General features: G+C 37.5%; 1 protein-coding gene across 1 annotated transcript in view; it reads right to left on the bottom strand.

Annotated features, from left to right (window-relative positions):
* The window catches only part of WWC3 (WWC family member 3), a 98,548-nt gene that overhangs the window by 58,884 nt on the left and 24,161 nt on the right, over window positions 1-15,503 (bottom strand). Inside the window, exon 2 of the mRNA XM_040055602.2 lies at window positions 3,740-3,849. Within this exon, the coding sequence (XP_039911536.2) occupies window positions 3,740-3,849 (110 nt within the window). The remainder of the gene's footprint in view (window positions 1-3,739; window positions 3,850-15,503) is intronic.

Below are 15,503 nucleotides of genomic sequence, written 5' to 3'. Positions count from 1 at the left end.
GTGCCAGTGACAAAATACAAAACTGTACAAGACTGAGCCCAACAGATTAAGGATTCTAATGGTGTCAAGGTCATGCTAGCAGCTCTACCATTTGAGAGCCATCTGAAAAGCATATAAACAAAACCAGAAAGCTCTTCAAAGAGCAGTGCTTCCAACAGATTTGCAGATTAGGTTCCTAAATAACCTTTTTTCTTAACAGCTGTACCTTTCTCTCCCAGCAGCTCCTCACACTGAAACAGTATAAAGGTAGTGCTTACAGTTCTGCAGTGTACCCCCACTTCCCAGGGACCCCTTTGATTCCCTTCTGGCGTCAATGTCCCGAAACCTCCTCCTCAGCTAAGGCCAGGATGCACTTCGGCTTGTTGAATTGCCATAAATCCTTCTCTACACGGAGGGCAAGCAGAAAAAACCAGAGTTCTGACTGCTGCCCACGCTTCACTGAGGGCATTTCAATTTCCTCCTACCTCATCTGTCCATAAGTACCTCTGAAATCTGTGCAAATTTTAAGACTCCTAAAACTGCTAAACCACCAAGGAAACAATGAGAAATTAGTAAATATTTATAGAACAGATAGGCTTACTAGGATTCAGTTTTTGTCTTTGAATGGTAAATTATTAGCCCTAATCTCAATTAAACAGCCCAGGCTAAGGTGTTACATCCTATCACACATTAAGCTTCTGAGATCCTATACTTAGGGCACTGCATCTCTCACAGAATTACTTTAGAAGCCTTCTGAAAAGCTAGCAGCACTCATCTGAGGTAGAAAAACTTCTTCAGTGCATGGGAAGCTCTGCTTTTTCCTGGTTTACGAAACTTTGCCCCGGATTTCTAAACAATTTTGCCACATAACGAGACTAAAACTACATTGTATGATAAAATTAACTTCCTTCATTTCTTTGCAACCGATTAAAAAAAAAAAAAAACCACTATAGTAACTCAAGAACAGTCCCAGACAAATGCAGAGAATATATTATTCCCTCACTGGGGAATGCCCAACTGCTTAGAGGAGACTTCAAAGGCTCCCAAGACTCTGAGGAGGAGGGAAAGGAATTCTGTGGCTGGCAACTGCCAAGGTTTTTAAGCAATGGTTGGATAACAGCCAAGAGCAGCTTAGTAAGGGTGTCAACAAAGTACTGAATTTACAGAACAAGATGGAGATCAGGGTTGGAAGCACCATTGAGATTTACAGAAGATTCTTCTGTTCCTTGTTTTTTTTTTCCAGTTTAAATGGAAAACCATTGCCGAGAAATCTTTTTCTTCCTTCCTGGGTAAACAAACATAGCAAGAGACTTAGAAAAAAATCAGATGTATTGCTGTTTTCTTTTAAAAGGTGCAAGGGTAAAAAGCTTGAGAGAGTGCACAAAGCATGAGAGGTTCCTGGTAAGCGTAAGTGTAGAAAGACTCTCTTTGAATTATCCCTTGCATTTTCTCACACTATTTCTTGACACCGAGGCAGTTCTAAACTGTTTTGTCAATTAACACAGAACTCCAGTGCTGCATAAAGCATTTAACCCAGTCAGCCACAAAAGGCAATCCAAATGCTTTCTCCTGAAGCTTCCATTCCAAGTGGTTCAGACATACTCGTTTCAGAAAAACCTTTCTTCAGCTCCTACACCTTCTCTGCCACTTGTTTGACACCACCTTATGATGCACATGATTGTCCACTCATTAGTTCTCACTTCTACAAAGGAAGTTAATGCAGTCTTGATTGGCACCCTTGTTGTCCACAGTTTAAAAATTGGATCAAGTATCCTACTAATATTTGAATAATAATTATCCAGCTACAATATCAACTCTGTCTTCCCTCTTATTATAAATCTTGCTGGTATATGAAAGCACTGTATTAGCCTAAGGGTGACAAACCCATTTTACTGTGACGGTTGAATTACCACTTAGGATAATATCTGTGGGCTGCAAGTAATTAGTTATCATGAAAGAGACTAATTTTGCAACCTTGTTAATTGTTGAATGATTTCTTTTACTCAGCTCAGCACTGTCCCCATGAAGCTTCTATCCTTCTGTTCATACTTTAGCTTTATTTCATACCTAATATGATTAGCTTTATTTTTCTAGAGCCATTAATATTCATCTTTTCTTTCTGTCTACCCACTGATCATTTGGAAACTCAAGTGCTCTTTGCAAAGACTCTTTTTGATCTCAATTGCACAGAAAAAAATGCAAGCCAGATCTGACATGTCTACAATGATAAACATCCCTTCTGTAAGTTCAAACTTGAAGTCAGTGGTAAAGCTGGTAACAAAATTCAAAAAGCAAAAGGAAAGCCCATCTTTGCATGTGATGGTGATTTTTATTCCTATCACAGAGGCCTATCAGTAGCTTATTTAAGGCAAAGCATTGAAACAGGAGTTCATGTTCTACTCATTTTCTGTAGGGACTTTAAAACCACCTGCAAATTTAAAACTTTAAAAAGAGTTCGCAATACCTTCCTTTTGTTTTTTTAAATATATGCATTCATGCACATACTTTGGGGCAAGTGCACTCCATTACTGCACTCCAAAGTAATCTTCGCTTTTCATTAAATTTCAACATTACTAAAGTTACCATGACAGCAATCCTTAAACTAATACTTTTTTTAAACCCAGAGTTATTGTAACAATTTCCTAATACTCTGTATTTATTGCCTTCGAATTTTCTTGTCTATCTATCCTTGTGATGAATGTATTAATACCTGTTTAAAGTTTATGATTTAGTTAATGATCTTTGTTCAATTTCTCAACAAATAAGTACCTGTATAGGTCAAACAATACCATGGGAACATTTATTATTCTATTGTTTGGTTTTTTTATAGCAAGTAATTGTGAAACCACAATACACAAGTAATTCCAATGATGGCTGGAAGCCCAAAATTATTTCTACACTTTCATTTTTTAATTGACTAGATTTCAAGTAGATAGTATCGAGGTTGGTTTTTTAGATTATACTATTTACCATTGCTGTGATAGCCCATATAACCACTCTCTTCTTTTCTTAGTCCCCACCAACTGCCAATTCCCATAATACTGAAAGCATTCACTCAATGGCGATAAGAAGCTTAATGAAAGCACAACAGTAACAGCAGCCACAGTACAAAGCTATAAAGATAAGACTTTTTTTTTTAAAGCAGAACTACCAAATGAGCCACAGTGAAAGCTCAGCAATAGTTCAAAAGGGAAAGTGTTGGAAATTAGTTTCCAAAAGGGACATCTGTTGTCTTATTGAGAGCATTTTGTACTTTTGTACATCCTTGCTTAAGCATTAATACATGTTTTATGTTTTAATGCATAAAACATGTATTGCTTAAGCAAGGATGAGATTATTGTATTTCACAGTGCTTCTGATAAAAAATCAGCACATGTCTCTCAGAATGTATTTTGGTTTTCAATCTAGAAGAGTGAACTATGGATGACTGGAAAAATAGAAAATATAAGAATATGACAAAAATAAAATTCTGACATATGACAAAAAGCAACAACAAAATTACTAATACTTCACAGTATGACCAAGAAAACCAAAATATTTTTATACACCATGGCTCATAGTTTGTAAAATTCTTTACAAATGAAATTCTTTACAATTATGCCCCTATATGAAAGGTAAGGAAACACATTCTGCAAGAAATTACTTCCATACATTTTCCCACTGTAGCACGAGGTGTATAAATGGTATTGGAAGCAAAGTTAGTGGCAAGAGTAAATGCCAGCTTGCTAGTATTCCTCAAAGCAATCACAAATCTACTCACGATTTATGTGGTCCATATAATAAACTCCAATCTGTTGATCGTAAACAGTTTCCCATCCTAAAGGAAGCTCATCACCAACACAGTCAGCAAACGTCAATGGCTTTGTAATCCTGTAAAAATAAAAACAGCACAAATAAATACAAAAGATGCAGAGTTTACAATGCAATGAATGTTATTACATGTTTTGAAGATAACTTTGCCAGTTGATCAAAAACTGGTTATGCTGCTTAGGAATGTGCTGATAATTACAAACATACAGTTTCAAAATAAATTTTCATTTAAATATGCTGACAGATACTCCCCAAACAGGTAAGACAAGCTTCTCCCCTCTAGTTTCTATGTATAACAATTTAATTATAATGGCATGCAGTCCTGCCAGTTCTTCTCCTGTACTGCAAAGAACACAAATGTGAAACTGGAGTTCACTGCTGCTGAAACTACTAGAAGCTTTATAGGTCTTAACTTCTTTCTGGAGACAATGTAGCATAATTGCTTGTCTTAAAAAAGAAAATAACATAAAATTCAAGACAGCACTATATAACAGACTTCTTTTCAATTATACATTTCCAACTATTAATGATATTCTCTCGGTCCAGACATATCTAAATTACTTCCTTTCCCTCAAAAAGAGAGACAAATAAACGTCTCTGAAAAATTCTGAATCAATTAGAGCAGAAATAGTAATTAGTAAGTAACAGCATTACTATCTAGCAGCTTAAAAATATCACAGCCCTTGTTAGACAAAGTCTTAATATATCAGTGGGTAATAGAAAACTGAAACAGCCATGTCAGTGTTGACAGAACATTGAAAGTACTGGGTTCCATATCATACAGACAGACTTTAAATCAACACTGCTCTAGAACAGCAAAGTACGTAAAAAAAAATAGGAAGAATAAATGATATATATATATATATATATATATATATATATAAAAAAAAGCCTTTACACTCAATCTCATCATGTTTATTACCCAAGTATTCATTCTAATCTTTATTTAACCGCTAGGATAATGTTTTCCTCTAAAAGCTGTCTCTAAATTCATTTACTGAAAAGCTACTAATAAAGTTATTTCAATTACACATGGGATATAGATATAACACCTTCCTCACATATTACATGAGGCACTTCTAATACCTAGAAAGATGACAACTTTGCAAACATTAAACACATGCATTAATGTGTTTAGGGACTGACTTAAGTTGAGCGTAATCTTTAGTATAATACTGCTTTTAATTCCTTTTGTATGTTCTAATACCCAATTAATGTTTTCTGACACCAGATTTGGTCTATGATTACAAATACAGTGCTGAATGGAGAGACCATTAGAAATCATAACTGCCCTTCATCTGATAACACCTGCATAACACAGTAACTTTGTCTGAAATAAAGTATGTCTGTCTTTGAACTTGGAAGTCCTTTCTCACCACAAAATAAAACCAAGCAGAACAATCCAGTGGTAAAGACTTCAAATGATGGAAACACTTCTGCAGCTACATTCTAGCTAGTCCAAAGGTGCAGTAAGCACACCATTCAACCACTACCAAAGAACACAAAACTTTGCACACAGCAAACAGAAAAACTGTATTTACCTGCCTCCTGAAACTAGTTTAAAGTGATTGAGATTACGATGTTCAAAATTAACTTTAGTAAAATAAAAAAATATATCCTTACTAGTTACAATGTCACATTTCAACAGGTCTGCACAACAGCAGAAAGATCAAGCTATTCAGATCAAGTAATAGCTTGATCCTATTTGGTTGATTCTCCAACACTTATAAACAGTTCAACAAAAAGATGCACATAAACTTGTGCTCCACTATTTAAAGTAAAAATAATTCCATTACTGACAAATATGTACTTTACATCATGTATTCATGAAAATCCAAAGATGCTGTATTCAAGAAAGAAAATGTTACTAGGAACTGACATATGCATTCTCAGTAATTCATCTAGCAGTCAGGCAGACCAGATATTGCCAAAACACTCCTGATCTCCTTGGAATTCAGTCAAATATTAAACATACAAAGTGCAGCATTTTTTCTTAAACTCCCATGGTCTTGCTCTGAAGACATCATGTTTACAATTTCTCAAAGCAGTCTAGACATCAGCTCCTAAATTACTGCACTATGGAGAAGATTTTCTTTGGAATGAGTTATGAGACTTGCTTGCCTGTTACACAAACATACCTCACCCTTTATTCATACATAAAACCTGCACATGATACTCTTAACTTTTCACACTACAAAATCTTTAATTCAATGCTCTCTGTGATCCCACCAGGACTCAGACTTGCAGGACAAGGACAATGTTCACTTTTTGGAAAAGGGAGACTGAAGAAAACCAATGCATCTGGTCTAACCAGTTTTCATTACAGTGTTATAAAAGCATGTGTGAACAGTTTAATTAATGGTTTTGAAGGGAAATTTGTAGGAAAAAAACCCCAACACATAAAAAGCTGTCTTCCAGATATTCAGACCATTATTAAGTTCATGTTGCTCATTTTAAACTATAATCAAAGTTGCTCCAAACTGGATTTCCTTCAGACAAAGCATAATGTCAGATTGACTCAATTCAGTCACATTTACACCTATGACATGAAACAAGCCAAAGACATGAAACTAAGAATTGGAAGTTTCTGCCTCTGTTTTGCACTGCTTTGACTAAGTGAACTGAAAAAATACCTTCCTGGTTTAACCATCACAACTCTGAGGACAAGATTAGTTCCTTGCCAGTTAAGGAAACTACGTTTTTTCAGAACAAAGACAAAATGGAACAGGTGCAGATATCTACACTGGAGGTCAGCCACAAATTACAGCAGTCAACTGCTGAAATTAAGTATCTTCTGGAAATACTGATTTACCCTCTGGGTTTGTTTTTAATTAGCTTAAATTCTATAAAACAGAACAGATCTTTTCTACTTTTTTTTTTTAATAAAGAATTGTACAAGGTACAACTACATCTGTTAAAACATTTCAAAGCATTGAAATAAAGACAAAAAACTTTTCAAAGCATTATAAAGACAGAGACACAACAAAAATGCTGCCATCTTTGATTTAACAAAAATCAGGGCTGTCCCAAACTGTGCTATTCACAGTAAAGAAAAACTAAGCCATTTATCTGTGATCTTAGTAAGCAATAACTAACACACTCACCCATGATCACCTCCTGTTTCCCCCAAAAAACAACTGGCAGACACTAACAAGAAGATTCTGAACTTTCAGCTGAAGATGAAAATCCTCTGGGACCAGTTTACAGCATTAACTCAGCATTGACCTACCTACAGGCCAGGTATGAGTAACAATTCTCCATGGGGGCCAATTCTGCACAGATCAAAAAATCAACCTTAACATCAGATTAACTGACTTTATCCTTTCCAAAAGGATGAAGGCACCCAATTCGTCCTTAGGCACCCACTCTTTTGGGACTCTGAAACCTTTCAGAAGCAAATACAGAATCGCATAAGGAAGTTTCCATAATCCAAATGCAGCATATCAAACCCACAGAAAAATCTTTGAGCAATGTCATGCACCTCGGATCTGTCCCTTCTATCTCTGCCCAAATTATATGTTTCTATTAAGGAGAAACAAAAGTCTGGTATTTGCACGCAATCCAACAGACACATCTGAAAACCCAAGTTTTATTCACATTTTCTCTGCGTCAATTACCAAGCTAAACAGCTAGAATACAGAAATTAAACTGTAAAATAAAACCAAACAAGTGACTAAAGTAAGTTTTTTCTCCTTCTTGCATACTTATTTCATATCTTTATCCACTAGGACACAAAGAAGGCTGCCAGAACACAATATTACAGCTTTCTGAATATGCAGCAGCAAAACAAGTATTTCTGGAATGCATCAGTTCATGGCAGGGACTGGATGGGCAGAAGAAAAGACATTAAAAGATAATGGTTAAATACCATTTTAGATAATTTACTTCTAAGGTGCCTTCAGCTTCAGATACATTGTTAACAGCATCTAATTTCAACACCCCCTTTCTCCCTCCAAAAAAACTCGCAGAAAAACCTTAGCCTTTAATAATAACGAAAAGTTTCTTGGTCCAAAGACATACTTCACATCTCCAATGCACAGTTTCACAGATAGAGTAGGGCAATTTCATTGTCATAGACCTTCAAAACCAGAACCAGACTACTAAAAACACATGGTTTTGGAAAGTATCAGATAAGATCCTCAGTCTTCCCATGGCCCTGATGCCACATTAGAGGGCCCTGGCTCCTTGAAATCCCTAGGTCTAATTGAGTAAAACTTCCCCTGGGAGGAACTAAATAAAGACAAACAGAGCCTGTTTTTCCAAGATCTTGAACAGGAAATCGAAAAGGTCTTCCAAACTAGTCGCCCACCTTTAAACAATGCCTAGACACCTAAATTACATACAGGGTCACCCCACCTTTCAAAGTGGGCCTGAATTAAGAGGAAAGCACTAACCATGGGGGCTAATTATGAAAAAGAACCACTAAGTTCTGAACTGTCTCTGTAGGGGACAGAGAGAAGAATACAATAACAGCTGTCAACAGTGTTTTTGAATTTGTTTCTGATTTTGGTCAGGTCCAATGGCAGCAAAAAAAAATCTAATAAAATTTGATACACCCCCACAACTAACTAGGAGAAAAATTTCCTTAAACCTGAACTCAGTCTGAATTATCATCTAATCGGATAGACGATTTTGCCTGACAAATGCAGATACAGAAACTGTATTACTAATTTACTAGGAAACTGGATTAATTCACATTAGAGATCTGAAGAACACCATGCAATTTAAAAATGAGTAATAGAACAATCAGAAAAGAATTAGCAATCTGATAAATCTAGCAACAGTTTATCCAAGTATTACGTCAAGTATATTGCTGAAATGTCACAAGGCAAGAAAGAGAAAAGGCAAAATGAGAAATCATGCACACACTTTAAGCTTTCAATGTTCTTTCCTTATCTCCTTTCAAATGTGAATTTATGTTATGTAGATTGTTATAAAGTTCAACTAACCCTCTTGTTCTGTACCATGGCTTTCATTCCCTTCGACTGCACAGAGAAAAACAACAACAACAACAAAAATCCCAAACAAATCAAACCAAGAAACTGAGAAGGAACAGAACATTATTTTTTTGTTGTTTCACAGACACTGGTAAGAAAAGCTGCTCACACTGAGGGGGAGAATGGGAGGCTTGTTATTATATTGTTTTTAAAAGTCCCACTGCAGTGCTGGAGGGACTTCTTCGACATCTTCCACCACCGCAGCTCTGGTGTGGGCAGCAAGATCGTCTCTGTGAGACACAGAGGGGTCTGCAGCCACTGCTGTGCCACGACCCGAGCGGGGCAGGGACACGATGGGCACACAGCGCCCAGCTGCCCAGGGAAGCAGCTTCCTCCACAGGGCAGAGAGAGGCACCAGCCAGAGCCACGCAGCCCCACCCGGGGCAGCACACGCCACTCAGGCAGTAAATGCCACCATGAACTCCAGATCCACTGCTACGGCACTCTGGAGTACCCTGTGCTTTTCCTCCTCATCTATCCTCCATCCACTTGGTTCTCTGCAAGCAGCCAAATCATAAAAATGAACTGGATTTTGAAATAAAGTGTGGCTAATTACATACCAACTGCTTAGTCAAAAATACAACAAAGTTCACCAAACCCTATGTATCTTGAAAAGATACAAGTTTCCTTTAACCTTCTTCTTAATCAAATTTATATATCTTTATTTTACTACGTGATTTAACCTCAGACTCCGAATAAAGTAATTCACTGAACACCTACTGAATTCTTCATTAAAATAAATCCACAATATGGATAGCCAGACTGAAACTTACATAAATGAAATTCTGTGCTCAGGATAAAGATTTAAAGAAAGTAACGTGTGTTCAGAGTCATTGCTGGGATACACTTCCCTTGGAAAAAAAAACCGGTACCCTGCAGCAAGGAAATACAGCACCAACTCTACTAAAGGTCACTTGAAATTCAGTCTTTTTATGACCAAAATGTATTTTGCATTTACTTACGCTGTTATTATTATCATATTTCATTATTTTCTTTTTTTTCTCAACAAATAAGCTGATGACAGAGTGCTAATACTCTCCAATCAGTGTATTTGCTTCAATTTACAGTAACACAAGCCAACACACATAAATCGATGTGCAAACCACAACACACAGAATGGCACTAGCTAGCCGTTTGTACAGTAATAAATCGACACCTTGAAGCGTGAGAAAAATGTGTGATCACTATCAGACCATTTTTTAAATCTAAAGTCTGAACAATTTGATTTTGTGATGCAAAATGTATGTAAAGCTACACAGCTAAGAGAAAACCTACATGATCTGTTGATTTACAAAAAGTAATAGCAACTTACGTTTTCTATAAATGCCTCTAAGAAATGTACCCAAGGACACCCTCTTATCTTTCACTATCCTAGAAACAATAAACCTTTACTAACAAGCAACAATAGACAAATAACATACTTTTGTTTTTTATCCTTTCTCATAATCCCCAAAACCAAAACAGCTGAAAAATACTGGCTTAGTATGTTGAAACATAAAATGCTATGTCCAATTGCAGCTCTCACATAACTTGTCTGGCTGTTCAGGAACTGCTGAAACAGTTCCACATAAGCAGCCAAGTCTTCCAGCAGCTATCCATTTCTTAACAGCAACTATGATCCATATCCAAAGTCAGAACACAAATATTATGGGAAATTCTTGCTGAAAATATTTCATGTACATGATGAAAATGCCTTTCTCAAAAATCACAGCCAGGTTAAAAGTCAGTGCTTTTAAGAAAACTATTTTTGTGCCTGCAATTTATTGTGGTTTTTTTTACAGAGAATAAACAGTAAAAAAATGGGCAGAGGGGTTAAGTAGGACTATCCATGAATGCTTTAAAACTCACTTAGTTTGTGTACGCATAGGTAGCCCCAAGTGACCAGTAAAACAAAGCCACCAGCCAAATACTAAGATTAGCAGTGCGACAAAGACAATTGCTAGAGGATCTGGCTGAAGAAAAGCAGACTGGACAGTAAATGACTTGACAGCTAGAGCAGAAAATAGACAAAATTATATATGGCAGCTGGGTATAAACTGTAAGAGGAAAACAGCAGGAATGTGTGGCCAATAAGACAGCTAAGGAGGGGAAATTAGGAGACTACAGTTTCTGACTTCAAATTGCACCTTCAAACTGATCCCAAAATTGTTTTCAAACTGATTTCAAATTGCACCTTCCTATTGAATATGCTCTTGGCTAGAAAGAGTAATATGCAAAACATTTACAACTTTTCTTTTGCCAGTGCTACTCAAAAATTTCTAAATATTTACAAGATCCTCTAGATGACTTCTGTAACATGTGAGACTCAAAAAAAACAAAAACAAAAAAAACACCCACTAAACCCAAATGAATAAGTATAAAACCCCTAAACTAAACAATAAAGAAAATTTAACAGAGAATTTCAAAATTCAAGAAAGCTGAATTCTTCCACTTGTGTAAGAAGTCTAACATGACACTACACATGTTCAGACACAGCACAGCTTTAGAGTAAGCAAGTATACAGTGCTCTAGTTTCACTGATTCTGAATCAATACTCTTAACTTTTATCCAACATCTGTGCATAGCAGCATTTTCCAACTACTTCTGATTGATAGTCAAGGTTCCAGTTAGCAAAGGCCAGGCATGTAGTAATCTATTGATTTCTTCCATCCTGCAAATGACAACTCTGCAACCTTCCACAAGCAAGTCATCCAGCTGTCATATTTCTATGTCCTCAGAATATATTAAAAACCATTCCTATGTTCACTTCTATCTAACAAACTGCTTGACAGCTGTAACCTTAGTTTTACAAAGACTCCTCTGGTTTGAGAATATAAATTTCCAGCAAGCTTATTTGACCATGATCCTGCCCATCCATTCACTAAACCATTGTAGAAGAGTCAGTGGGAGAGGCGACAAGTGCTTCACCCTTACACAGGGGAGTGCATATGCGCTTGTGCATAAGCGTATGCCTATACACAGAAAATATTTCACTTTGGATTGCTGGTCACAACTTCTGTATACAACTGTCAGATGAGGAGGAAACACCTGCACTTTCCTAATGGAAGTCACCCGAGCAAGGGTGAAAAAGTGCATCTGGCAAGATCTTACCAGCAAGTTCTTAGTAATATGCATTTTACACAGGAACAAGGAGGAGTTCAAAATGGGAAGAAAATGTAGCAGACAGGAAAAGGGTCCCCAGCAGACAAGGAGGAACAAAAATGGGACATAAAACTCCAAATTCAAGTCCATGAAGCTTCACATGTTAGAATAAAATGAGGCACCAAAAGAAGCATTACATCTCAGTGAAAAGTAAAATGGTCTTACATGCCACAAGCCACTATCATGCAGTCTACCTCCTGAGGACTCCTGCATGATCACTCAAAGTTTCTATCAAAAAATATTAGAACATCCTCACTATTACATTGCCTCTTTCACTACCAGTTTATTAAAATGTGTTGGCTATTGCTGCTTACTAGTGCAGTAGAGAAGTAAAGTGTAAGCTTCTTCAAAACTGTCTGCCCATCTACTTTGTTCTCTTGCTAATCTCAGGTGTAATTTATCCAGAAAGATTACATCAGCATTAACTATCTTGTTACTTTTAAGTCTGGCCCTGCTAGACTAAACTTTTCTTCAAAATTTTGGAGTCTATGTGATTGTCCCAAACATTATAGCAGGCATTATTCTACAACTTTCTAATAGCCAATGGTAATTCAAGTTTCTGTACATTTATAATGGCTATCTCTTCACTACTGAAGTTGTCCCCCTCCCTTAAATTTATCATTCTTCTTTACCAATGCACACACATACACACAGAGAATGATTTGTCCACAATGTACTGATTTGTCTAAATACCATTAAAGTGTCAAATGACTCAAGCTTAACTTCGACATCCTTCAATAAAGAAAGCACTGTGAAACATTTTTGTGAACACGTTAAACCACTTTAGACAAGTCTCAGTAAAACAGAAAATCTTACATTAACTGGTAGTCTTTGGGCTGACAAGAAAGCAAGTAGTTGAAGATGCATAGAGGTTAACATTAGAATCTTGAAGTATATACGCAACTACATCCCAATGGATGCAGGACTGGAAGGGACACTAAGCAAGTCTGCAGACAATACAAAACTGGGAGGAGCTGTAGATTCCCTCAAAGAGAGGGAGGCCCTGCAAAGAGACCTTGACAAAGCAGGAGAGATGGGCAATCACCAACTGTATGAAGCTGAACAAGGCCAGATTCTGCACCTGGGATGGGGCAACCCTGGATGTATGGACAGACTGGGGAATGAGAGGTTGGATAGCAGCGCTGCGGAAAGGGACCTGGGGATCCTGATCAATGGCAAGCTGAACATGAGCCAGCAGTGCCCTGGCAGCCAGGAGAGCCAACCCTGTCCTGGGGGCATCAGGCACAGCATGGCCAGCTGGGCAAGGGAGGGGATTGTGCCCTCTGCTCTGAGCTGGGGCAGCCTCACCTCCAGTGCTGGGGGCAGTTCTAGGTGCTGCAATGTGAGAAAGATATTAGCGAGCATCTAAAGGAGGGCAACAAAGACTGTGAAGGGTCTTGAGGAGAAGCCTTATGAGAAGCAGCTGAGGGCACTCAGTCTGTTCAGCCTGGAGGAGACTGAGGAGAGACCTCATTGCAGTCAACAGCTTCATGATGCAGAAGAGAATGGGCAGGCACTGCTCTCTCCCCTGTGGTAACCCGTGATTGAACCCAAAGGAATGTTTTGAAGTGTCGTCAGGGGAAGTTTAGGTTGGATATTAAAAAATGGTTCTTCCCTCAAAGGGCAGTTGGGCACTGGAACAGGCTCCCCAGGAAAGTGGTTAGAGCATGAAGGCTGACACAGTTCAAGAAGCATTTGGACACATGGTGTGACTCTTGGAGATAGTTCTGTGCAAGGCTGAGAGATGGACTCTGATGATCCTTGTGGGTCCCTTCCAACTCAGCATATTCCATGATTTTGCGGAAATCTCTCTCATACACTAACAAGGTCCATCATTCTAGAAAACGTCACGACCAACATGAGCTAAAGGGATTTTTTTATTTCTGTAGTTTGAAAAAACCAATGTTTTAGAAAAGGCTATAGCTGATGTTTCCCTACATGTAAATTGAAGTTTAATGAGACTAGAAACAGACATCCGTCATGCCTATATGCGCAAACAAGCCTAGCACTACTGTCAGTGAAAATTTAGTTAATTTGATATTTTAAAATACTTTAAGCCCCAATCCTCAAAAAACTTGCTATACTTGGAGTATATTCAATTAAATTTTACTGAAATTATTTTCAGGAAACTATTTTCGCCAACAAATATTATTCAATTATATTAATAAAAAAAGAAAACATATGTTATAAGTTACTAGAAACCATTTCTAGAGAAATTAAGCAGAAACAGACAAACAATGGGAGGAAAAAGTACATGCAACTGGCCTGAGTATTAAAAAAAAAAAAAGGATGGAAAAATACATATTCAAGAGACCATTCTTTTCAAGTCTTGGAACAAAGTGATGTGTAGATAAGTGCCAAAAGAATATGCATACCATGACTTCACATACATCCTATTCAAAACAAATTGTGAGGTAAAATGGTAAACAAAGGCCTCACACCCAGAAAAGTCTACAATGCCAGCTAATATTAGAAATTCAAGACAAGAGTTTCTTATTTAATCTTTCAAAACAGCTTTTCTCCTCTTTGCCTTCAAACACACTTGAAAATGTGTTATACTCATCCTGTTATTCTTCCTAAAAGTACCACATATGGCATTTCTCAAACATGTTCAATTATCACATTCCTGGAAATTTTATGGACTCTTTTGTACCATTTTTATGTTATGTCTTCTAACGTGCTACTGAGCTGTCACACACTGACTTCGCCTGTAAAGCAGAGAATTTTGCCTTGTAAAAGGCCACAGCTCTGGCTCCAAGCCCCTCTCAGTGCAGTGGGTGACCATGGGCACGGAGGGAAACCTGCAACCAGAGAGGACATTACACTGCACTGCAGCAGCCCTATGCCCAAACTGCAAGGCAGATCTGCAAGGAAGGCTTTCCAGACCGCTCCTCTTCTTAAGTTTCTGAACTACATTAATAAAGGAATACTTTATGTGAGGGTGAAGGAGTTCAACTAACATGACACGGACACTGCATCCAAGGGCACCGTTTCAATCACTTGCCTGTACAACCACTAAGCCTGACTCAGCACTAAGCAGCCAAAGTGGAAATATGTTGACAGGATCTTTGATGCCTTTGGGTTTCAGAGTCCATTTCTTGCAAGCACTGATCTACAGCAATCACTTCATTGTTTAAGCTTTTTCCACTCTTTCAGGAGTAACAGACCCTTAGTCAAACATAAATGGATGCATGTTTCAGCTGCCTAGAAGTGGTGATGGACAGGTCATTATTAATTATTGTATACATTAGCATCCTCAACCCACCCATTCATTTCAAAGCTCCATATTTTAACTGGTATTACAAAAACAGTTAATGATTACCTATAAGATATTAAAAGTGGTCTAAAAAGAAACCCCTTAAGGAGAATTGTGCTTAAAATGTGTCTTAGTTTCCAAACATAATCAGGAGAGCTAAGAGAAGAACTTTCACCTCCTTAAAATCTTTGCTGCTTTTATACCAATGGAGCAACAACCCTCCTGCAAAGTAAAATCGTTTCTTTAAGCCAAATAACTGCATAAAGTAAAAAGCAATGGTTCTCCAATGATTTGCAGCCTTGGTACATTTCCTACTCCAC

Source organism: Hirundo rustica, chromosome 2 (genome assembly GCF_015227805.2).
Source record: "Hirundo rustica isolate bHirRus1 chromosome 2, bHirRus1.pri.v3, whole genome shotgun sequence".
Classification (NCBI taxonomy): Eukaryota; Metazoa; Chordata; class Aves; order Passeriformes; family Hirundinidae; genus Hirundo; species Hirundo rustica.
This window is presented reverse-complemented; position numbering and strand designations above follow the sequence as displayed.